This window comes from Scyliorhinus canicula, chromosome 3, assembly GCF_902713615.1.
Source record: "Scyliorhinus canicula chromosome 3, sScyCan1.1, whole genome shotgun sequence".
NCBI lineage: Eukaryota > Metazoa > Chordata > Chondrichthyes > Carcharhiniformes > Scyliorhinidae > Scyliorhinus > Scyliorhinus canicula.
The window spans coordinates 189430949-189455825 of NC_052148.1; the positions used below are offsets into that span (position 1 = coordinate 189430949).

Consider the following 24877-nt stretch of genomic DNA (forward strand, 5'->3'; position numbering starts at 1 on the left):
GCACAGCTGCCATCCGTGCTCAATTAACCCACTCAGCCTCCTCTCCCCAGTCCAATATTGTTTTCTATACAAGAAAATCAGTTCCTACTCACTCCAAATCGATGAAGTCTATCTCGCCTGCTGCATTGTCTCCTTTAACCAGTTGCGAATCCGAAGCCATTTGTTTGCTGCTGATTTAATTGTAAAAATATAATCTTGCAACCTTGTGTTTTAGTGAGTACGCATATATAAAGGTTCCCTCTGGTTACCATTGGGAATTATAATCAACCTTGAATCCTCCAATTTCCAGGGCAGCACGGTGGCGCAGTGCATAGCACTGCTGCCTCACTGTGCCGAGGTCCCAGGTTCGATCCCGGCTCTGGGTTACTGTCCGTGTGGAGTTTGCCCATTCTCCCCGTGTTTGTGTGGGTTTCGCCCCCACAACCCAAAGATGTGCAGGATAGGTGGATTGCCCCTTAATTGGAAAAAACGAATTGGGTACTTCAAAATGAAAAAAGAAAATCCTCCAATTTCCTTCCCAATTTTCATCTCACCATCAGGAAGCTGCCATCTCACCTCCCGCACAATCAAGTGCCTGATCTCCCGCTCCTGGGATTTTCAATAGATTTTGCCCTTTGCTTTTTTAAGTGTCTCTGAGAATTGCAGTAATACAATCAAAAAATATTGATTCCTGTACAGCTTTCACCTATCAATATATTAACATCAAACATGTACAGGCTTGGGTATACTGAGTACTCTCCAATAAGAGAACATCGTAAAACAACCTTCCCGTGAGTCATGTAATCACACATAAATCTAACAAAATAAACTTAATTTTGGTGCATCATGCTTTGGCACCGTTTCACTGTCAGATATTTTTTTCCTCTTTGCGTCAATGTAAGTCTGGTTTGTTCTGGCAGTGGTATGTTAACCCTTATTAAGTAGCTCTTATTGAAAAATATTAACTAATACAGTATTCCTTTCCAATCATTTTCATGCATCACATTTACACGAACATAACAATACTGGCAATATCATTACACAATTTACTGGCAAAGAGACAATGGTTATCACACAAAATTATTAAACTTATTGGAACAAACTGCAATTTTTTCTTCATGACTTAGACCAGGCCTTTGAGGTTGGCCAATTGGAATATGAGTTCCTTGATTAGTGCACCAATCAGGGAACCTCTTCTTTGTACATAACAGGGAGTGTCAGATCCTCCGCACACCCAGTGTAGACAGCAAGCTGAATGCACATGGTCGTACTGCTGTTGGTTTTGTTAATAAAAGGGATTCCGTTGAAGGGACTTCGGCCTTGTGGACCTATTACAGTACATAATAGCAGTAAACTTGCACAAGGAAAGACACGTTACTTGTAAAATTAAGTGCTTTCTGAAATACATTCCCCTCCTTTACATTTCCATCATGAACTGTCTGCTCAAAAGAAACAATACAATCCTTCCAGTTCTCTGCTGCTGGAGGCACATAGGTTCAGAATGGCCCTGCCTAGAAGAAAAGCTAAAAACTTCCACGTCATTCCTCCTCTCACAATTTGGTTGAAAAGACCATCACTGTGAACTTTATACTTTCAGACACTTTTGAAACTAAAACACATGCAGCTTAAATATAATTTAACTAAAGTTACCGACGGGCAACTAGAGGTAGGCAATATAGTGGGGTGTTGCCCAAGTCTCCCTTATCCCAAGTGCAAATAAAGAGTTAAAAGTAGTCAGGAGTGAAATTTCTGTATGCCAGCAAATGTTCTTGTAAAGTCTTCTCCAGAGCAAGGACAGCTTTACTTACAATGGAATTTAGATCAAAAATCAAGTTAGGAGGAATTTCCTATTTAAAAATTCGACTAAAATCTCATGGTCCTTAAACTCATAATTTAAGTGTGACTCTTTGTCAGTATAATGGAATGATCTTTTCTGATGCTTGGTTGCTTCAGCCAGGTGAACCAATTGCTGTTTATTCTGTCGGAGCAGGATTCTGGAATCAATTCATCTCAAGCAATCTGTGTTGTTTGTTTCAGAGAGCTCTTGGAAATCTCCGTCTGCATGGTTGACATGGCAATTGCTTCATAGTCCTCCTCTCTGGGGCTACATTTGCAGTAATGGAGAATTGAACGCAAGTCCCTCTGAAAGTTTTTATTGAGGAACCCATAAAAGATGGGGTTTGTACAGGTTGACAGCATGGCTGCCAGATGACATATGGAGAAAACCAGGTTGTGATGGCAAATAGTAATGGCCTCATAGTTCCAATCAAAAACAGCATTGAAAATGTTGAGGGGCAGCCAGCAGACTGCAAATGCTACCACAATGGAGATTAGCATAATTGTGATTCTTCTGTTTTCATCTGCCCTGTATTTATTCTCTCTCATCTTGTCCATCATGTTGTTTCTCCTCCTTAGGCGTACATATATCTTTTGAAGGAAAAAAAAGCAAGATCATTTTCAGGTTATATTTAGACATTCATGCATGAGCTCATTGTAATACAATTTTCTTTTCTGGAAATCAGCTAAACTTACAGTAATCACAAAGCTCCCCCATCATTGGCTAATGTACTGCAAGCTAAGCCACACAGACTGGGTCATATCAAGCTATGGAAGGAAACATCAGCAAGGTTCTCCACTCCTGGTTACTATCCAACAATCTGTGCTGGATTCCAGTACTTCCCTGGAGCAGAGAAACTACGACATATTCTTCGCAGCCTTCAACTCGTCATCGATGAAGATGAACATCTTGCCAAAGTCATCCCCACACCCCCACTGCTTGCCTTCAAACAACTGTGCAACCTCAAACAAACAACTGTTGGCAGCAAACTACCCAGCCTTCAGAACAGCGACCACGACACCACACAACCTTGCCATGGCAATCTTTGCAAGACATGCCAGATCATCGACATTGGTACCACCATTACACGTGAGAACATGACCCACCAGGTATGTGGTACATACTCGTACGACTCGGCCAACATTGTCTACCTCATGCGCTGCAGAAAAGGATGTCCCGAAGTGTGGTACATTGGCGAGACCATGCAGATGCTGCGACAACGAATGAACGGACATCGCATGACAATCACCAGGCAGGAATGTTCCCTTCCAGTCAGGGAACACTTCAGCAGTCAAGGGCAGTCAGCTTCTGATCTTCGGGTAAGCGTTCTCTAAGGTGGCCTTCAGGACAGAATCAGCGCGACAACACAGAATCGCCGAGCAGAAACTTATAGCCAATTTCCGCTTTACTTACAATGGAATTTAGATCAAAAATCGGGATCTTGGATTCATGTCGCATTACATTCACTCTCCTACCAACTGTCCTGGCTTGAAACAATTCACACCTCTTTAACGTGTGATTATCCCTCTGTCCAGTTGCTCCATCTGGACCTGTAAAGACTTAATTAACTGCAAAGACTCGCATTCAAAGTAGCGTCTTGAATCTTTGACTTTGCCTATATATATGTTTCTGGAACCCACCTCTTCATTCACCTGAGGAAGAAGCAGTGTTCTGAAAGCTAGTGATTTGAAACAAACCTGTTGGACTTTAACCTGGTGTTGTAAGGCTTCTTAAAGGTTAAAGGAAATGGGCAAAATAAAGGCGGTGACTGTTCAGTGTGATCATCAACATCTAATAATGATACAATTCTTTTTTTTCCAACTAAGGGGCAATTTAGCGTGGCCAATTCACCTACCCAACCCATCCTTTTGGGTTGTGGGAGGTAAGACCCATGCAGACATGGGGAGAATGTGAAAACTTCATACGGAGAGTGAGCCAGCGCCATGAGCCAGCAATGCTAACCACAGCGTCACTGCCCAGACACAGGTCAAGTTACTGTCAGCAAAAGAAAACCCGTCACTGAGTAAAATCATCCCACCGAGTTTATAGTCTATGTCATAATAAGTGTAATGCTACATATATAAGCCATGCCTGACTATTAAACCAATCAGACTGTATTACCATATACTGCTGTTGCTTCAGGCAAATCATGTCCCAGAGGCCTGACCAATCAGGCCAGAATTAAGCAGCACCAGTGAGTTAAGCACATAGGTTAGATAGAACAGTACAACACAGAACAGGCCCTTCGGCCCTCGATGTTGTGCCGAGCAATGATCACCCTACTCAAACCCACGTATCCACCCTATACCCGTAACCCAACAACCCCCCCCCCCCCCTCTTAACCTTACTTTTTTAGGACACTACGGGCAATTTAGCATGGCCAATCCACCTAACCTGCACATCTTTGGACTGTGGGAGGAAACCGGAGCACCCGGAGGAAACCCACGCACACACGGGGAGGACGTGCAGACTCCACACAGACAGTGACCCAGCCGGGAATCGAACCTGGGACCCTGGAGCTGTGAAGCATTTATGCTAACCACCATGCTACCGTGCTGCCCTGGGTTGAACAACACCGCAAAAATCTACAATTTTATGGATTCTATGGTTCCATAAATACCTTGAACTGATTTATGTGACAATTAAAACAATTTAAGTTCACACTGCTTACTGCATTAATTAAATTGCTTGATCAGATTACACCTTGGAAACATCCCACATATGTGACCCAATATATTTTAAAGTATAAATTGTGTAAGGAAGCATAGAGGATAATCAGTTGAAATTAGTAACCATTGTTAAAATGGTACAAGGACTTGAAATCCTCTCCATTTCCTTGTCCATTTGTTTCATTATTTACTTTCTTTCTTCCTCTCTATGTTCCCTGTGGGATGAGGGTTCCCCTGATCTCTCTGTACGGTAACAATCTACATCTTCAAACCATAAGCATTTCCTTTTTGTGTGTTTAGGATGTCACTAGGATTGAATGATGTGGAGATGCCGGCGTTGGACTGGGGTGAGCACAGTAAGAAGTCTTACAACACCAGGTTAAAGTCCAACAGGTTTGTTTCAAACACGAGCTTTCGGAGCACGGCTCCTTCTTCAGGTGAATGGAAGCTCCTCTTCTTCAGGAGACGCGACAACGCAAAATTGCTGAGCAAAAACTTATAGCTAAGTTCCGCACGCATGAATGCGGACTCAACCGGGATCTGGGATTCATGTCGCATTACATTCGGCCCCCACCAACAAGCCTGGACTTGAAGAGGCCTACCGACTGAACTGGCTTGGGACAATTCACACCTCTTTAACCTGGAGTTACCTCTCTCTCTGCATCTTTGATGATTTGATTGCCTGCAGGTGCTCGCATTCCGGGGCATCTCTGACTGTGTCTATATAAACATTTCTGGAACAAGCCTTTCCATTCACCTGAAGAAGGAGCCGTGCTCCGAAAGCTCGTGTTTGAAACAAACCTGTTGGACTTTAACCTGGTGTTGTAAGACTTCTTACTAGGATTGAAAACCAGCAGAAATCTTCGCAAGCACGTTTATAACTGTGAGCAGAGTAATTCTTATCTCATTCCTTCTTTCCCTTGCCTGCATTTTCCATACCTCATTCATCACTTTCTCTCTCTTCATGCTGGAGGACGTTAGTACTGGGGAACACAATATTTGTCTGCTTGCAGACCACTGCAATCAAGCAGTCAGAGACAGTGGGAGATGGTCACAAAATAAAGTCATGAGACAGTCATGACACCTGATTGGATTTAATTTGATACTAGTTTCAAGACTGTACAATCCTACTGCATCACCGAGGTTCCTCTTGCTCTTCCCTTTTCATGGCTACTATTTATCTCTGTTTTCTGGCTGTTCTCTCATTTCTCTCATGCTTTGCTCTCCTCCTCCCTCTTCAATGCAGCCAGACTTGAGAACAGTAACCAATTGTCAAAGAACCCAGTGATTTGGCAGCATTCCATTATCAAACAGCCAATTCTCAATTGCTTTGTTCCACCCTCCAAACCTCTCATATAAATCACTGTCACAAGTTTAAGCATACTGAAAGATGCAGCTTTGACGTTGAGTTTTAGAAAACGTTTATTGCTGGATCATAAAAGCATATTTTGGAAACTTTTCCAAAAAAAATCAATGTTTCTCTTGTTCATTTTACTCAAAATATCTTGTTTATATAACTGTAAGATTAAGGCAAGCGACCACGAGGAAGCAATGTTAGATTGGAACAAAAAGGTTTCATAAGACTTACCTATGCTCACTACTCCCTGAAGGGTCTCCCAGCGCCCGTTGGGCCAAGGTTTTATGTCAAGGCTTCCCTGGTTAAGGATTTGACCCCCTCCCCCACCTCATCGGGGAAGATTGTATTCTGGGGAACCTAATGGTCCAAACCCCATGGCCTCCGGTTAAGTTATAACACCCCTCCCCCACCAAATCTGACACATCATCAATTTTGATGGCTGGAGGAGCCTGGTCCTTAGTCCATTTTGCCCTGGGCTGCCTTGTGGGCATCAATTGTGCTGGATCTGGAGGCCAGAAACGCAAGGAGACCGGCATTTTCAGGCTGAGAGGCGGTGATTACAGTCGGCTCCATGTCAGACTCCGAGGCTTCCCGCCTTACCCTGTTGTGGGGCGTGCACACCTCAGGAGATAGTAACAGCTGCTGTGTCGGTGAGGAGGCAGCACTGGCCTTGGAAAATCTGAACGACTTTTGAGTACCTCCTGGGCGTGGCTACAGAGGTGGTCCGTGACCTTTTGGCCCTTGTCTGGGGGGAGGGGAGGGATTCCCTAGGATATGTAAGACTATCTTACAGTAAGGACGGCATGTGGGAGGCCTGGCCTTACCGAACCTCCTATTCTACCACTGGGCAGCAAACGTGGTAAGGTGAGAGGGTGGCAGAAGGAGCCAGAAGCGGACTGGGTCTGGATGCGAGACTTTCTCCGTAAGGAGACAGGAATGTTCCCCCAGCTACCCGGACACACACTCTTGGATATAATGGTAGGGCTGGACTGGTGGGGTGGACGACAAATGTGGCGTCATTTGCAGATAACTTCGAGGAAAGGTCACGACCCTGTCATAATATACACACAGGTATATGATGGTGCACAGACAGGCAGTGATTGACACACAGGATGACCAGTGAACACAAAGAACACAGCAGCCAATCAATAGACAGCACACGACCACAATGAAGCCAGAGGGCACTAGTTTTCCTGCTCTCTCGGGATCCAGCCTCTGAGACAGTCAGTGCTCGTGAGCAGCAACTAGAACATACACCATGTGGTAGTAAGATAGCCTGGTCAGGTTAGCCTCAGGTCTCCAGTCAAGTCAGCATAGTGTCAACCCACAGTTAAAGTATGTATGATAGTTACAAGTTACGGGATCCTATACTCCAGCGGGTCATGCGACATCTCATGGATGATTGGAAAAAGGGGCAGTGCCCCCAGTTTTATAATGTAAAGGACGATCTAGCGGTAGTGGGCAGCATACTAATGAAGCTGGACAGGATAGTAATCCCACAGAGCATGCGAGAGCTTGTCCTCGGCCAAATCCACGAGGGTCAACTGGGGGTTGAAAAGTGTCGCCGTCGAGCCCGAGAGGCAGTATATTGGCCAGACATCAGCCAAGATATTGACAACACGGTCCTCAATTGCCCAAAGTGTCAAAGGTTCCAGCTGGCTCAGCCTAAAGAGACTCTACAGCCACATGAACTGGTGCCCTCCCCATGGTCAAAAGTTGGTGTTGACCTCTTTCATGCAAAGGGCTGAGACTATGTCCTCCTAGTGGACTACTTTTCCAACTACCCCGAGGTGGTCAGACTTACTGACCTCACGGCAGCAACGATAATCAAGGCATGCAAGGAGATTTTTGCCCGGCATGGCATTCCACTTACAGTTATGACTGATAATGGCCCTTGCTTCTTCAGCCAGGAGTGGACGGATTTTGCCCGACTGTACAATTTTATGCACATCACTTCAAGCCCCCACTACCCCAGTCGAATGGGAAGACTGAAAAGGGGGTCCACATCATTAAAAGACTGTTGTGCAAAGCTGCTGACGCGGGTTCGGATTTCAACCTGACGCTGTTAGCCTGGGAACCTGGCCTGTTCCCAGCGCAGCTCCTAATGAACCGCACGCTGCGAACGACGGTGCCGGCTATCTACATTCCGGACCTTGACAACTTCCCGGTCCTGCAGAGAATGCAACTGTCTCGGGCCCAATGCAAGTCGGCGTATAACGCCTACGCCACAGATCTCCCTGCTCTGGTCCCTGCTGGACAAGTTCGTGTTCAGCTACCTGACGGTGGCTGGTCAGTCACAGCTGTGGTGGTTAAGTAAGTGGCCCCGAGATTGTTCCTCGTTTGCATGCCTGATGGCTCCTTTCTTCGGCGTAATAGAACAAAGAACAAAGAAAATTACAGCACAGGAACAGGCCCTTCGGCCCTCCCAGCGTGCACCGATCCAAATCCTTTATCTAAACCTGTCTCCTATTTTCCAAGGTCTACTTCCCTCTTTTCCCGCCCGTTCATATATACCCGTCTAGATGCCTCGTAAATGATGCGATCGTGCCCACCTCTACCACCTCCGCTGGTAAAGCGTTTCAGGCACCCACCACCCTCTGCGTAAAAAACTTTCCACGCACATCTCCCTTAAACTTTCCCCCTCTCACTTTGAAATCGTGACCCCTTGTAACTGACACCCCCACTCTTGGAAAAAGCTTGTTGCTATCCACCCTGTCCATACCTCTCATAATTTTGTAGACCTCAACCTCCGTCTTTCCAATGAAAACAATCCTAATCTACTCAACCTTTCTTCATAGCTAGCCCCCTCCATACCAGCCAATATCCTAGTGAACCTCCTCTGCACCCTCTCCAAAGCATCCACATCCTTCTGGTGATGTGGCGACCAGAACTGCACGCAGTATTCCAAATGTGGCTTAACCAAAGTCCTATACAACTGTAACATGACCTGCCGACTCTTGTACTCAATACCCCGTCCGATGAAGAAAAGCATGCTGTATGCCTTCTTGACCACTCTATCAACCTGCATTGCCACCTTCAGGGTACAATGGACCTGAACTCCCAGATCTCTCTGTACATCAATTTTCCCCAGGACCCTTCCATTGACTATATCGTCCGCTCTTGAATTTGATATTCCAAAATGCATCACCTCACATTTGCCTGGATTGAACTCCATCTGCCATTTCTCTGCCCAAACCTCCAATCTATCTATATTTTGTTGTATTCTCTGACAGTCCTCCTCACTATCTGCACCTCCACTAATCTTTGTATCATCTGCAAACTTGCTAATCAGAACACCTATACCTTCCTCCAGGTCATTTATGTAGATCACAAACAACAGTGGTCCGAGCACTCTCCATTTTGAGACACTCCCTTCCACCACAACTCTCTGTCTCCTGTTACCCAGCCAGTTCTTTATCCATCTAGCTAGTACACCCTGAACCCCATACAACTTCACCTTTTCCAAAAACCTGCCATGGGAAACCTTATCAAACGCCTTACTAAAGTCCATGTATGTGACAGCTACAGCCCTTCCCTCATCAATTAACTTTGTCACTTCCTCAAATAATTCTATTAGGTTTGTAAGGCATGACCTTCCTGCACAAAACCATGCTGCCCATCACTGATAAGTCTATTTTCTTCCATATGTGAATAGATCCTAACCCTCAGTATCTTCTCCAACAGTTTGCCTACCACTGACGTCAAGCTCACAGGTCTGTAATTCCCTGGATTTTCCCTGCTACCCTTCTTAAACAAAGGGACAACATTAGCAATTCTCCAGTCCTCCGGTACCCTCACCCGTGCTCAAGGATGCTGTAAAGATATCTGTTAAGGCCCCAGCTATTTCGACCCTCGCTTCCCTCAGCAACCTGGGATAGATCCCATCCGGTCCTGGGGACTTGTCCACCTTAATGTCTTTTAGAATATCCAAAATTTCCCCCTTCTGTATGACAACTTGACCTAGAGTATTTAAACATCCATCCCTAGCCTCAACATCCATCTTGTCCCACTCCTTTGTGAATACCGATGCAAAGTACTCATTAAGAATCTCACCCATTTCCTCTGAGTCTACGCATAAATTCCCTCTTTTGTCTTTGAGTGGGCCAATCCTTTCTCTAGTTACCCTCTTGCTCCTTACATATGAATAAAAGGCTTTGGGATTTTCCTTAACCCTGTTAGCCAAAGATATTTCATGACCCTTTTTATCCCTCTTTATTGTGCGTTTGAGATTCATCCTACTTTCCCGATTCCTCCAAAGCTTCATCAGTTTTGAGTTGCCTCGATCTTATAAATGCTTCCTTTTTCATCTTAGCTAGTCTCACAGTTTCACCCGTCATCCATGGTTCCCTAATCTTGCCATTTCTATCTCTCATTTTCACAGGGACATGTCTGTCCTGCACTCTAATCAACCTTTCCTTGAAAGACTCCCACATTTCAAATGTGGATTTACCCTTAAACAGCTGCTCCCAATCCATATTCCCTAGCTCCTGCCGAATTTTGTTATACTCTGCCTTTCCCCAATTTAGCACTCTTCCTTTCGGACCACTCTTGTCCTTGTCCATGAGTATTCTAAAACTTACGGAATTGTGATCGCTATTCCCAAATTAATCACCGACTGAAACATCAACAACCTGGCCGGGATCATTCGCCAATACCAGGTCCAGTATGGCCCCCTCCCGAGTTGGACTATTTACATACTGCTCTAAAAAACGCTCCTGGATGCTCCTTACAAACTCTGCTCCATCTACGCCTCCAACACTACACGAATCCCATTCAATGTTGGGGAAGTTAAAATCTCCCATCACAACCACCCTATTACTCCGACATTTTTCTATAATCTGTCTGCATATTTGTACCTCTACTTCATGCTCGCTTTTGGGAGGCCTGTAGTAAAGTCCCAACAATGTTACTGCACCCTTCCTATTTCTTAGCTCCACCCATATTGCCTCAGTGCTCGAATCCTCCATCGTGCCCTCCTTAATCACAGCTGTGATATCATCTCTGACGAGTAATGCATCTCCTCCCCCCCTTCTACCTCCCTCTCTATTCCTCCTGAAGCATCTATACCCTGGGATATTTAGTTGCCAGTCCTGCCCTTGCCTCAACCAAGTCTCAGCAATACCAATAACATCATATTCCAAGGTACTAATCCAAGCCCTAAATTCATCTGCCTTACCTGCTACACTTCTCGCATTAAAACAAATGCACCTCAGACCACCTGTCCCTTTGCGTTCATCAACTCTTCCCTGTCTACTCTTCCCCCTAGTCACGTTGAGTTTATTATCTCATACCTTCCTGGCATTAGTTGCCGCTTCTTTACTGACCTCTAACTTCCTAATCTGGTTCCCATCCCCCTGCCACATTAATTTAAAACCTCCCCAACAGTGTTAGCAAAAGCACCCCCTAGGACATTGGTTGCAGTCCTGCCCAGGTGTAGACCATTCGGTTTGTAATGGTCCCACCGCCCCCAGAACCGGTTCCAATGTCCCAAAAATCTGAACCCCTCCCCCCTGCACCATCTCTCAAGCCACGTATTCATTCTGACTATTCTTGATTTCTACTCTGACTGTCCCGTGGCACTGGTAGTAATCCTGAGATTACTACCTTTGAGGTCCTACTTTTTAACTTATCTCCTAACTCCCTAAATTCTGATTGTAGGACCTCATCCCTTTTTTTACCTATATCGTTAGTGCCTATATGCACCACGACAACTGGCTGTTAACCTTCCCCCTTCAGTATGTCCTGCAGCCGATCAGAGACATCCCTGACCCGAGCACCCGGGAGGCAACATACCATTCGGGAGGCAACATACCATTCGGGAGTCTCGCTTTCGACCACAGAAACGCCTGTCTACTCCCCTTACAATTGAATCCCCTGTGACTATAGCCCTGCCAGTCTTTTTCCCGCCCTTCTGTGCAGCAGAGCCAGCCACGGTGCTATGAGCCTGGCTGCTACTGCCATCCCCAGATGAGACATCTCCCCCAACAGTATCCAAAACGGTATACCTGTTTTGGAGGGAGATGAATGCAGGGGACACCTGCACTGCCGTCCTGCTCTTTCTCTGCCTTTTGGTCACCCATTCCCTATCTCCCTCAGCAATCCTAACCTGCGGTGTGACCACCTCACTGAACATGCTACCCACGACCTCCTTAGGCGGGCACAGAGGCTACTTCCACGCCCGCCACCTGAACGTGATGTCCCGCCTCGCATGCTGGTTCCTCAGGATGCGCCCTTCCACGAGGCCACCGATCTGCCAGTTATTTTACCAACCTCTACATTGGCGGCAGTTCCACCTGTTCAAGTGCAGGCGGCCCCAGACCCACCCTTGAGGCTGTCAACCTGAATTTATAGACTGCATGTTGCATTACCTTGTGATCCGTTTATATATCTGTACATATTGTTTTTTTTCCCAATTTGTTATCTGCTCTCTATCTGCACTAGACACCTTCCCATGTAAATGCGTTAACATACTTCATATATAGTCAGGTCCCTGTACACACACACTCACTATTTATTGACCTGCACATTTTTTTAGAAGTAAAAAATAAAGGGGGGGAGATGTCATAATATACACACAGGTATATGATGGTGTGCAGACAGGCAGTGATTGACACACAGGATGACCAGTAAACACACAGAACACAGCAGCCAATCACCAGACAGAACACGACCACTATAAAGCCAGAGGGCACTAGTTTTCCCGCTTTCTCGGGATCCAGCCTCTGAGACAGTCAGAGCTCATGAGCAGCAACTAGAACATACACCATGTGGTAGTAAGATAGTCTGGTCAGGCTAGCCTCAGGTCTCCAGTCAAGTCAGCATAGTGTCAACCCACAGTTAAAGTGTGTATGATAGTTAAGAGTTCAATAAAATCGAGTTGCATTTCTTCAAGTGTTGGAAGCCTGTCTCTCTCGCTGCTATGGTAAACGCAGTCCTCGTAGACCCAGCTTACCCAACACATCAGACCCCACTGGACGAGGCCAGATGGAAACGGGGGGTGGAGTTGGGCATGGCGATATGGGGAGGACTCTGGATTGAGGCACTACACAAGATCAATTCCACCTTCTGCTGCGCTGGTCTTAGCCTGACGCAACTCAGGTGGTTCACAGAGCACACCTTACTGAGATATACATCAGCGGGTTTGCCCCAGAGGTGGAGGGTATGTACAAGCAGTGTCAGGGAGATCTGGCCCACCACACTCACATGTTCTGGTCTTGCCCCAGACTCTGGGCGGCCTTTAAGAGGCCATGTTCAAAGTTGTGGGGGTAGAGATGGAGCCGGGCCCTTCTGTGGCAGTCTTCGAAGTGTCAGAGCATCCAGTGCTCTGGACAGGGAATGGGCAAACGCTCTGGCCTTCACCTCACTGATCAACAGGCGGAAACGCCTGCTAACCTGGATGTCGGCAGTGCCACCCAGGGCCTCGGTGTGGCTCTCAGACCTGGCCGAATTCCTGAAGTTAGGGGTCCGAGAAATTTCATGACACTTGGAAGAAGTTCACGAACCTCTTTGAGGACTTGTTCACAACCAACAACTAATGAGGGTGGGGTGGGGCAGAAAGGGAAGGTGGGCCAGGAGCACCGCCGGGTCAGAAGGGAGCTTGCGTGCAGCAGATGAGAGACGGGGAAGGAGGCCATTAGTCGAGGGAGGGGGGACACACACAGACCCCCCCCCCCCCCCCACACACATGGAAAAAGGGGAGGCGGATTATCCTAACCTCCCACAAGAACACAATAGGGGATTAGGACTCCCTATATCAAAATGAGAGCACATATTTAAAAAATCAAGAGTTTTGACACTGGCTTTAAATATGAATGTAAATAACAGAATACATGCATGGGAATCTTGGTCATAGGCAAAGTGACAACAATTTTATAGATGTAAATGCAACTATTGTTGCCTAGTTTCTTTGTTTATATATTTGCCAATGGCACTGTCTTGTATATATATATATATATATATATATATATATATATATAAAAATAATAAATAAGGACATAAGAACTAGGAGCAGGAGTAGGCCACCTGGCCCCTCGAGCCTGCTCCACCATTCAATGAGATCATGGCTGATCTTTTGTGGACTCAGCTCCACTTTCCGGCCCAAACACCATAATTCTTAATCCCTTTATTCTTCAAAAAACTATCTATCTCTATCTTAAAAGCATTTAATGAAGGAGCCTCAACTGCTTCACTGGGCAAGGAATTCCATAGATTCACAACCTTTTGGGTGAAGAAGTTCCTCCTAAACTCAGTCCTAAATCTACTTCCCCGCATTTTGAGGCTATGCCCCCTTGTTCTGCTTTCACCCGCCAGTGGAAACAACCTGCCCGCTTCTATCCTATCTATTCCCTTCATAATTTTATGTGTTTCTATAAGATCCCCCCTCATCCTTCTAAATTCCAACATGTACAGTCCCAGTCTACTCAACCTCTCCTCATAATCCAACCCCTTCAGCTCTGGGATTAACCTAGTGAATCTCCTCTGCACACCCTGGAGGGCCAGTACGTCCTTTCTCAGGTAAGGAGACCAAAACTGAACACAATACTCCAGGTGTGGCCTCACTAACACCTTATACAATTGCAGCATAACCTCCCTAGTCTTAAACTCCATCCCTCTAGCAATGAAGGACAAAATTCCATTTGCCTTCTTAATCACCTGTTGCACCTATATAAATATTTAACTAAATTCCAGTCAAAACATTTTTTTGAAAAAGGAGCACTTTATGCCACCTACAAAAAGGGACACATGTTTTCATTGTTTAATTCCTACGGAACTAGTTCCTGTCGGCATTTGTCTCCTGGCTCTCTAAAGGTCCTGCAAGCTTTTGCTGACACACGCACCCCACCCTATTTCACCTCCTGACCTCTTCAGAGTTGGTCTGAATTGCTGAGGCACCAGTGGTGTCCACAGTTCACCAGGTCCATGCAGATGAAGACCAAGGCTTAATTCAAATCTGGGTCCAAATCATTGTCTCTGAACGTATCATACCACCATGTTGCAATGGAAACATCTGACAGTTGAATTTCTCTACTGGTGGTTTTATAAATCTCATTCATTCATGAGAGTTCTTAAAAAAGAATTGCACAGGATTAATTGTGATTACAAACTGAATTACTCCCCCCACTGAAATGATATAAATTGATTTTAGAAAGTGAAAAAAAAATAAAGATTACAGTAACTCTTGAGGTGAAGCTCTGGCTTCCCACTGATTCCTCAAGATGCAATTTACTTTTAAGCAACTAATTGAGTTATTTACTGCTTTCATGAACGCTTGAATAAAATTATTTACTTCTGTTTTTCAAGTTCATTTTCTCACAGTATTCTGTGACAGCACGGTTTCTAATTACATACTCCTCAGTTAATCGAATCTAAGCAAAATAATTTAAGTACTGTGCAGTATTCTATTAAACAAATTTCAATTTCAAAATGAAAAAAGAAATCAGTATTTTGTAAAATCAAAACATATCAAATTTGTCACTTACAATATTTTGGCACTGCAACTCTCCATTGCAAAAAAGCAGGAGCAGAGAATTTCCATTTTGCCGTGAAAGTCAAAGGTTTGTTGTTCTGTTTTTCTTTCTCATGCCACTCCAAGTCAAGAGAGTTGGCAGAGATTGTAATCAGTTCTGTTAGATATTCAAGTCTCAAGTCACAACAATTGTCTGCTACAGTGAATAAGGCAATCCAAATCAAATGAGTTTTTCTTGCTCATTCACTGCAATGTTAAACACAACAGTTCAAATTTACTGCAAGATTAAATTATATGTCAGATCGGATTATTAAAGAAAATGGAGAAAGGGTAAGGAAACTCATTAGAGTAGATGGCTCCCTCATGAGGAGCTCTTGTGCAGGCATAATGGGGAAAACAGTGTTACATTAACCCCTTGTGTATTTACAGTGATGCATATCACCACAATGGCGAACCCGCCCATTGCCTCCATGAGGATCCAGAGATGGGCTGCCTTGAATATTCTTTCGAACATCGCCCATGGACCCAGATAGCAAAGGCCGATGCACTGAGCCATTTGCCTTTATCAACTCGCACCACATCACCCTGTTCTCGCAAAGGTTCAATACATTTGTGTTGTAGGGAGGTCAGCATCAACAGCTACCAGGCGCGTTATGAGTGTTTTCATCCAAACTGTCTGAATTTAGTGTGGAGGATGGTATACTGCTATGGGGCCAAAGAGAAAATGCTGGAAAATCTCAGCAGGTCTGGCAGCATCTGTAGGGATAGAAAAGAGCTAACGTTTCGACTCCAGATGACCCTTTGTCAAAGCTTTGACAAACAGGGCCGAAGGGCCTGTTCTGTGCTGTACTGTTCTATGTTCTATGTTCAAGGTCGGATCATGCAAAAGCACCTTGATCATATTTGGTCCAGGCAACCACTTCTTCGAAAGCTTCATCGGGAACGCAATGCCTTCATTCCTCATGTGAAGCAGGCAGACAATTGGCTCTGAGGATCGGCATGGTGGCACAGTGGTTAGCACTGCTGTTCCACAGCTCCAGGGACCTGCATTCAATTCCAACCTTCGGCGGCCATCTGCGTGGAGTTTGCCCTTTCTCCCTGTGTCTGCGTGGATTTCCTCCAGGTGCTCCAGTTTCTACCCACAGTCCAAAGATGTGCAGGTTAGGTGGATTGATCATGATAAATTATCCCTTAGTGTCCAAAAGATCGGATGGGGTTGCTGGGTTACGGGAATTGGATGGTGGCGTGGGCTTAAGTAGGGTGCTCTTTCCCAGGGCAGTGCAGACTCAATGGGCCAAAAGGCCTCCTTCTGCAATGTAAATTCTATGATTCTATTCAGCCACTTCTGATGTTACAGCAGCCTGTCATGGGACCCCAAGATGGTCAAGACGCCAAGATGATTGAGGTAGTGGACACCGATTCAGAAATGGAAACTCAAGCATTGGAAATCTCTGATGGGGAGTTAATAGTTTGACAGCCACCGGAGAAGTAACCACCACGACATTCAAAGCGGAATTTCGCTTTCCAGGTTCACACTGCCCGATATGGCACCTTGGATGCGTAACATCCAGCCAGACGCAAAGAGAGTCCAGCACCCTCCTTCCCCACAGATGTCCGAGGATTCTTCAGATTTTGGGGGAAGGGGTGGGGTGGAGGGATGTTATAATCCGCAAGTATCTTACGGGATGGGAACAAATAAACTTACCCGTGAATCCTGTAGAAGACGAGCTCCCCTGTTAAGGGGTCGGGGAACTACTCGGTGTGGACTCCTTTGTGGCTTTATAAAATACAGTTGATTTTTTAAAATGGTGTGCCCTTTTATGCTGGATTTAAAAAAAATATATTTCTTTATTCTCCTTTTTTGCATTTACTCCCAAATTTACACCCACCAACAATAAACAATAATCAGTAACAAATATGTCAATCCCCATATCAATAACAACGATCCCATCCTCCCACTAAACCCAAAACATTCGCCCACATGTTCATATAAACAACTGACAAAAAGGAATCAGGAATCCCCCATAGCTCCCATTAACACCCATCGCCCCCCCCCCCCCCCCACCCCCCCCCAGCCCTCCCTCCCACCCCCCCCAACTAATGTTCAATGTTATCCAGTTCTTGGAAATGCATAATGAATAATGCTCATGAATTGTAGAACCCCTCTGTCCTGCCCCTCAGTTCAAACTTAACCTTCTCAAGAGTCAAGAATTCCAACAGATTTCCCCGCCATGCCAGGGCACAGGGTGGAGAGGTTGCTCGCCAACCCATCAGGATCCGTCTTCGGGCGATCAATGAGGCGAAGGCTACAACATGTCTCCGCACCCGTTTATGCTGGATATCTTTAATACCCTGAAAATGTCTGACAGAGCAACAAGGAAGGTAGAATTCATATTGCTTCATGCTCCTGGTGAAGCAGTGCATGCTGGGAGCATGCAAAAAGAAACATCTGTGATTATGGGTCACTTTAATCTGTATATAGATTGGGTGACTCAAATTAGTCACAGTACAATAGAGGAGTACTTTCTGGAGTGTATACAGGATGGTTTTCTGGACCAATATATTGAGGAACCAACAAGGGAACAGGCCATCTTGGACTGGGTGTTGTGCAATGAGAAAGGATTAGTTGGCAATCTAGTTGTGAGAGAACCCTTGGGGATGAGTGACCATAATATGGTAGAATTCTTTATCAAGGTGAAAAGTGAGGTAGTTGATTCGGAGACCAGGGTCCTGAACCCCAATAAAGGTAACTATGATGGTATGAGGCATAAGCTGGTTACGATGGACTGGGAAACATTACTGAAAGGAAGGACAGCGGATAGAGAATGGCAGGCATTCAAGGAACGAATCAGTAAACTCCAAAAGTTCTTGATTCTGATTTGGCACAAGAGTAGACAGGGCACTGTGGTCAAACCATGGCTTACAAGGGAAGTTAAAGATAGTATTTGATTCAAAGAAGAGTGTTACAAATTAGCAACAAAAAGCAATAGCCCAGAGGATTGGGAACAGTTTAAAACTTAGCAAAGGCAGACCAAGGGATTGATTAAGAAGGGGAAAATATAATTTCAAAATAAACTGGCGGGGGACATAAGAACTGACTGAAAGTATTTCTCGATATAGAAAGAGAAATAGATTGATAAAAACGAATGTCGACCCCTTACAGTCGGAAACGGGGAATTCATAACGGAAGAAAGAAATAACTGAGGAACTAAATTCATACTTTGCTTCTGTCTTCACAAAGGAAGACATGAATAATGTATCGGAAGTTCTGAGAAACACAAGTTTTAATGAGGAGCTGAAAGAAATTAGTATTAGTAAAAACAATGTTTCTTTTGGAAATTAATGGGATTGAGGGCGGACAAATCTCCAGGGCCTAATAATTTTCCTCCCAGAGTACTTGAGGAAGTGGCCCTAGAAATGGTAGATCCATTGGTGGTCATTTTCCAAAATTCTTTGGACACTGGAATGGTTCCTGCAGATTAGATGGTAGGGAATGTGACCCCACTGTTCAAAAAGGGAGGCAGAGAGAAAACAGGGAACTATGGACCAGTGTGCCTAATGTCGGTTGTAGGGAAGTTGCTGGTGTCATTATCAAGGATTTCATCGCACAGCATTTGGAAAGCAGTGGTGTAATCAGGCAAAGTCAGCATGGATTTACAAAAGGAAAATCATGCTTGACAAATCTACTAGAATTCTTTGCAGACGTAACTAGTAGAGTTGACCAGGGAGAACCGGTGGATGTGGTTTATTTAGACTTGCAGAAGGCTTTCGACAAGGTCTTGCATAGAAGATTAATGTGTAAAGTTAAAGTGCATGGGATTACAGGTAGTGGCTTGAGATGCATAGAAAGCTGGTTAGCAGACAGGAAGCAAAAAGTTGGAATAAATGTTTTTTTTCTGATTGGCAATCTGTGACTAGTGGGGTACCGCAGGGATCTGTGCCGGGACCCCAACTGTTCACGTTATATATTAATGATCTGGAGGAGGGAACTGAATTTATTATCTCCAAATTTGCAGATGATACAAAGGAGGGTGGGAGGGTGAGCTGTGAGGAAAATGCAGAGATGCTTCAGCAGGATTTGGACATGCTGAGTGAGTGGGCACACGCATGGCAGATGCAGTAAATTGTGGATAAATGTGAAGTTATCCGCTTCGGTAGCAAAAATAGGAAGGCAAATTATTATTTGAATGTGTGTAAATTGAGAGAGGTGGATACTCAGCGAGACCTTGGTGTCATTATGCATCTGTCAGTGAAAGTAAGCGCACAGGTACAGCAGGCAGTAAAGAAGGCAAATGGTACGTTGACCTTCACAGCGAGAGGATTTGATTCCAGGAATGGAGATAGAACATAGAACATAGAACAGTACAGCACAGAACAGGCCCTTCGGCCCTCGATGTTGTGCCGAGCAATGGTCACCCTACTCAAACCCACTTATCCACCCTATACCCGTAACCCAACAACCCCCCCCTTAACCTTACTTTTTAGGACACTACGGGCAATTTAGCATGGCCAATCCACCTAACCCGCACATCTTTGGACTGTGGGAGGAACCCGGAGCACCCGGAGGAAACCCACGCACACACGGGGAGGACGTGCAGATTCCACACAGACAGTGACCCAGCCGGGAACTGAACCTGGGACCCTGGAGCTGTGAAGCATTTATGCTAACCACCATGCTACCGTGCTGCCCACTATGTTTTACAGCAATTGTATAGTACATTGGTGAGGCCACACCTTGAGTATTGTGTACAGATTTGGTGTCCTCATCTGAGGAAAGATCATAGAATCATCGAATTTACAGTGCAGAAGGAGGCCATTCGGCCCATCGAGTCTGCACTGGCCCTTGGAAAGTGCATCCTACCCAAGCCCACAACTCCACCCTATCTCCGTGACGCCACCCAATCTTTTTTGGACACTAAGGGCAATTTAGCATGGCCAATCCACCTAACCTGCACATCTTTGGACTGTGGGAGGAAACTGGAGCACCCAGAGGAAACCCACGCAGACACAGGGAGAACGTGCAGACTCCTCACAGACAATGACCCAAGCCGGAAATCGAACCAGGGACCCTGGAGCTGTGAAGCAACTGTGATAACCACTGTACCGCTGTGCTGCCCTTAATGTTCTTGCTATGGAGGGAGTGCAACAAAGGTTTATCAGGCCGATTCCTGGGATGGTGGGACTGTCAGATGAGGAGAGACTAAAACAGTTAGGATTATATTCATAATAAGGGGAACTCACAGAAATTTAGAAAATTCTAATCGGATTAGACAGGGTAGATTAAGAAAAAATGTTTCCGATGGTGGGGGAGTCCAGAATTCGGGGTCATAGTTTGAGGATGAGGGGGTAAACCTTTTAGGATTGAGGTGAAGAGAAATTTCTTTACCCGGAGAGTAGTGACTCTGTGGAATTTGCTACCACAGAAAGTAGTTGACGCTAAAACGTTGTATAATTTCAAGAAGGAATTAGATATAGCTCTTGTGGCTAAAGGGATCAAGGGATATGGGGGGAAGGGGGAAGAGCAGTGAATATACTTGATATACCGTCAATTACCACGGGACGAGAATGGTAAAACAATCGAGGCTCTATTGCACAAGATGTTGTGCCTCCTGCAGCTGGAACCAGAATGGGAGCAGCGCAGGACAGCATACACTTTTATACGCTGCCTGCTGGGAGGAGCCGGCAGGCTGGGACTTACTGTGGTACCTGTAATACAGTGGCATTGCCATAATACATGCAATGTGTTACTAGTGGTGTTTACCACATTCACCCCCTGTTTAAAAAAAAGAGCCCGGCGGAGGTGAAGAAAAACAATGCAGATTGAGTCTGTCGGGGGCTCTGATCCTCTGCTGCAATCGCCTCAGCCCTGGTGGTGATGTGGGCGCCGTCGTGGTCACTTGCGACTCCGGGAGCGTGTTGTCCTCTTCTTCGTCACCCCTTCATCGATCCAGTGAGGGAACGGATCCTGCTGGGGTGGGGGCCGCGGTGAGGTCGCTGGTGGGAGATTGAATGGCGCAAGGGTGAATGAGGCAACCGGGGGGGGGGGGGGGGAAAGGAGCGGTATCAGGTTGGGGGTTGGGGGTGGGGACCCAGCGGGCGCCCGTTGGGTGTGCCATGTAGGCGTACTGCGCGTTTGCATGGTGGAGGTGGACTTTGTCAACCAAGGGATCCGACTTATGGCCCCGCACATGCTTCCAGAGGAGGATGGGTCCAGGAACTGTCAGCCATGTTGGGAGCGAGACCCCGGAGGTGGACTTCCTAGGGAAGGCAAACACACATTTGTGATGGGTCTCATTAGTAGTGGTGCACCGGAGCGACCAGATGGAGTGGAGCGTTTCGGGGAGGACCTCCTGCCAGCGGGAGACCGGGAGATTTCTAGACCGAAGGGCCAGCAGGACGGCCTTCCAGACCGTCCCATTCTCCCTCTCCACCTGCCCGTTTCCCCGGGATTGTAGCTTCTCGTCCTGCTCGAGGCGATGCCCTTGTTGAGCAGGAACTGACGCAGCTCATCACTCATGAAGGAGGATCCCCGATCGCTGTGGATATAGGTGGGGAAACCGAACAGAGTGAAGATGCTGTGCAGGGCTTTTATGACCGTGGCAGAAGTCATGTCGGGGCAGGGGATGGCGAAAGGGAACCGGGAGTACTCATCAATCACGTTGAGGAAGTACGCGTTGTGGTCGGTGGAGGGGAAGGGCCCTTTGAAGTCCATGCTGAGGCGCTCAAAGGGGCGGGAGGCCTTCACCAGGTGTGCTCTATCTGGCCGGTAGAAGTGCGGCTTGCACCCTGCGCAGACCTGACAGTCTCTGGTGACGGTCCTGATCTCCTCAATGGAGTGGGACAGGTTGCGGGCCTTGACAAAATGGAAGAACCGGGTGACCGCTAGATGGCAGAGGTCATAGTCTCCGGAGTTGGTCCACTTGTGCGCTGGCACATTTACCACGGGATAGGGCATCAGGGGGCCCATTGAGCTTCCCCAGGCGATACAAGATCTCATAGTTATAGGTGGAAAGCTCGATCCTCCACCTCAAGATCTTGTCATTCTTGATCTTGCCCCGTTGTCTATTGTTAAGCATGAGGGCAACCGACCGTTGGTCAGTGAGGAGAGTTAAGGCCTCCAATGTGGCACAGCTTCCACAGTGGCTTGGGCCTCCTTTTCGACAGAGGAGTGCCAAATTTCAGAGGCATGGAGGGTACGGGGAAAGAAAGCCTCGGGTCTGCCCGCCTGGTTGAGGGTAGCAGCTAGAGCTACGTCTGATGCATCGCTCTCCATCTGAAAGGGGAGGGTCTTGTCGACTGCGTGCATCGTGGCCTTGGCGATGTGCGCCTTGATGTGGTTGAAGGTCTGGCGGGTCTCAGCCGCCAGGAGAAAAACTGTGGACTTGATGAGTGGGCGGGCCTTGTCCGCATAATTAGTGACCCACTGGGCGTAATAGAAGAAAAACCCCAGGCATTGTTTCAGGGCTTTGGGGCAGTGGGGGAGAGGGAGCTCCAGGAGGGGGCGCATGCAGTCAGGGTCGGGCCCCAGGACTCCATTTTCCACTACGTAGCCAAGGATGGCTAAGCGGTTGGTGCGGAACACGCATTTCTCCTTACTGTAGGTGAGGTTAAGGAGTTTGGCAGTATGGAGGAATTTTTGGAGGTTTGCGTCGTGGTCCTACTGATCGTGGCCGCAGATGGTGACATTATCCAGATACGGGAACGTGGCCCACAGACCGTACTGGTCAACTATTCAGTCCATTTCTCACTGGAAGACCGAGACCCCATTGGTCTCGCCGAAGGGAACTCTAAGGAAATGATAGAGGCGGCCATCTGCTTCGAAGGCAGTGTATTGGCTGTCCTCCGGGCGGATGGGGAGCTGGTGGTAGGCGGACTTCAACTTTACTATGGAGAAGACCCGATACTGCGCAATCTGATAGACCACGTCAGGCGGGGCCTCACGGTAGCATGGTGGTTAGCATCAATGCTTCACAGCTCCAGGGTCCCAGGTTCGATTCCCGGCTGGGTCACTGTCTGTGTGGAGTCTGCACGTCCTCCCCGCGTGTGCGTGGGTTTCCTCCGGGTGCTCTGGTTTCCTCCCACAGTCCAAAGATGTGCGGGTTAGGTGGATTGGCCATGCTAAATTGCCCGTAGTGTAAGGTTAAGGGGGGGATTGTTGGGTTACGGGTATATGGGTTACGTGGGTTGAGTAGGGTGAGCATTGCTCGGCACAACATTGAGGGCCGAAGGGCCTGTTCTGTGCTGTACTGTTCTATGTTCTATGTTCTATATGCGTGGGAGGGGGTATGCGTCGAGCTGCATGTACCAGTTGATGGTCTGACTGTTGATGCTTCTCCCCAGTCTTCACTACCACCCCCTGAGCTCTCCAGGGGCTGTTACTGGCCTCAATGATCACCTCCCGCAGAAACCGTTGGACACCTGACTTGATAAAGGCCCTGTCGTGTGCACTGTACTATCTGCTCCTAGTGGCGACAGGCTTGCAGTCCAGGGTGAGGTTTGCAAACAGTGAAGGTGGATCGACCTTAAGGGTCGTGAGGCCGCAGACGGTGAGGGGGGGCAGGGGTCCGCCGAATTTCAAAGTAAGGCTTTGGAGGAGGCATTGAAAATCAAGACCTAGTAACAGACAATGCAGAGATGGGGGAAGACGTAGAGCCTGAAGTGGCTGAACTCTATGCACTGGACGGTGAGGATTGCGACACAGTACCTCCGGATTTCAACGGAATGGGATCCGGAGGCCAGGGAGATTTTCTGGGTGACGGAGAGTACCGGTCGGGAGCAGCGCCTTACCGTAGGGGGGTGGATGAAACTCTCTGTGCTCCCGGAGTCAAAGAAGCAGGTTGTCTCGTGCCCATTGATCTTTACCATCGTCGTAGCGGTTGCGAGGTTGCGGGGCCGAGAATGATCCAAAGTGATGGAGGCGAGCTGCGGAAGATGTTGGGAGGTCCCGGGCTGATCAGTGGTGGTGGTGGTATCAGCGGTCAGCGAACGGCCCGACGAGCAGGGGTCCTGAGGCGCGGTCCAAAATGGCACCGGAGATGGCAGCGCTACGGTGCGTACATGGCGGGCTGCGTCAAAGATGGCAGCGCCCACGGGCCTCACGTGGCTTGCGGTGGAGAAGATGGCAGCGCCCCTGGATCACACGTGAGGGGTGTACCAATGCCGGGCCTGGAAACAGAGGCAACCGACCGGGCCTGGCAAACGGAAACAAAGTGGCCCTTCTTCCTGCACCCGTTGCAGGTCGCGCTCCCCGCCGGGCAGCCCTGCCTGGGATGTTCGTTCTGGCCACAAAAATAACTTTTGGGCCGTCCAGAGTTGGCTGGCTGCTGCGTGGCGCAGGCTTGCGGTGTACTCGAGTCGGCAGCTGGTGGGGCCCACGAATCCCACGAGGGTGCCGAGCGGTCAGACGTGTAGGCCTCCAGATTACGGGAGGCCACTTTCAGGGAATTGGCAATCTGCACAGTTTCTGCAAGATCGAGCGTACCCCTTTCCAATAGCCGCTGGCGAACGTACGTAGACTTAACGCCCGTGACATAAGGGTCTCTGATTAATAGTTCGGTGTGTTGGACTGC

The 24877-nt window shown here is 47.2% G+C and overlaps 1 protein-coding gene across 10 annotated transcripts in view; it reads right to left on the reverse strand.

Annotated features, from left to right (window-relative positions):
- Window positions 1–675: 675 nt before the first annotated feature.
- Window positions 676–24877, reverse strand: part of npy1r (neuropeptide Y receptor Y1) — a 216482-nt gene continuing 192280 nt past the window's right edge. For all 10 annotated transcript variants that reach the window (XM_038791905.1, XM_038791903.1, XM_038791902.1 and 7 more), the window contains one exon: window positions 676–2406. In XM_038791905.1, the coding sequence (XP_038647833.1) occupies window positions 1990–2406 (417 nt within the window). In that variant the 3' untranslated portion in view covers window positions 676–1989. The remainder of the gene's footprint in view (window positions 2407–24877) is intronic.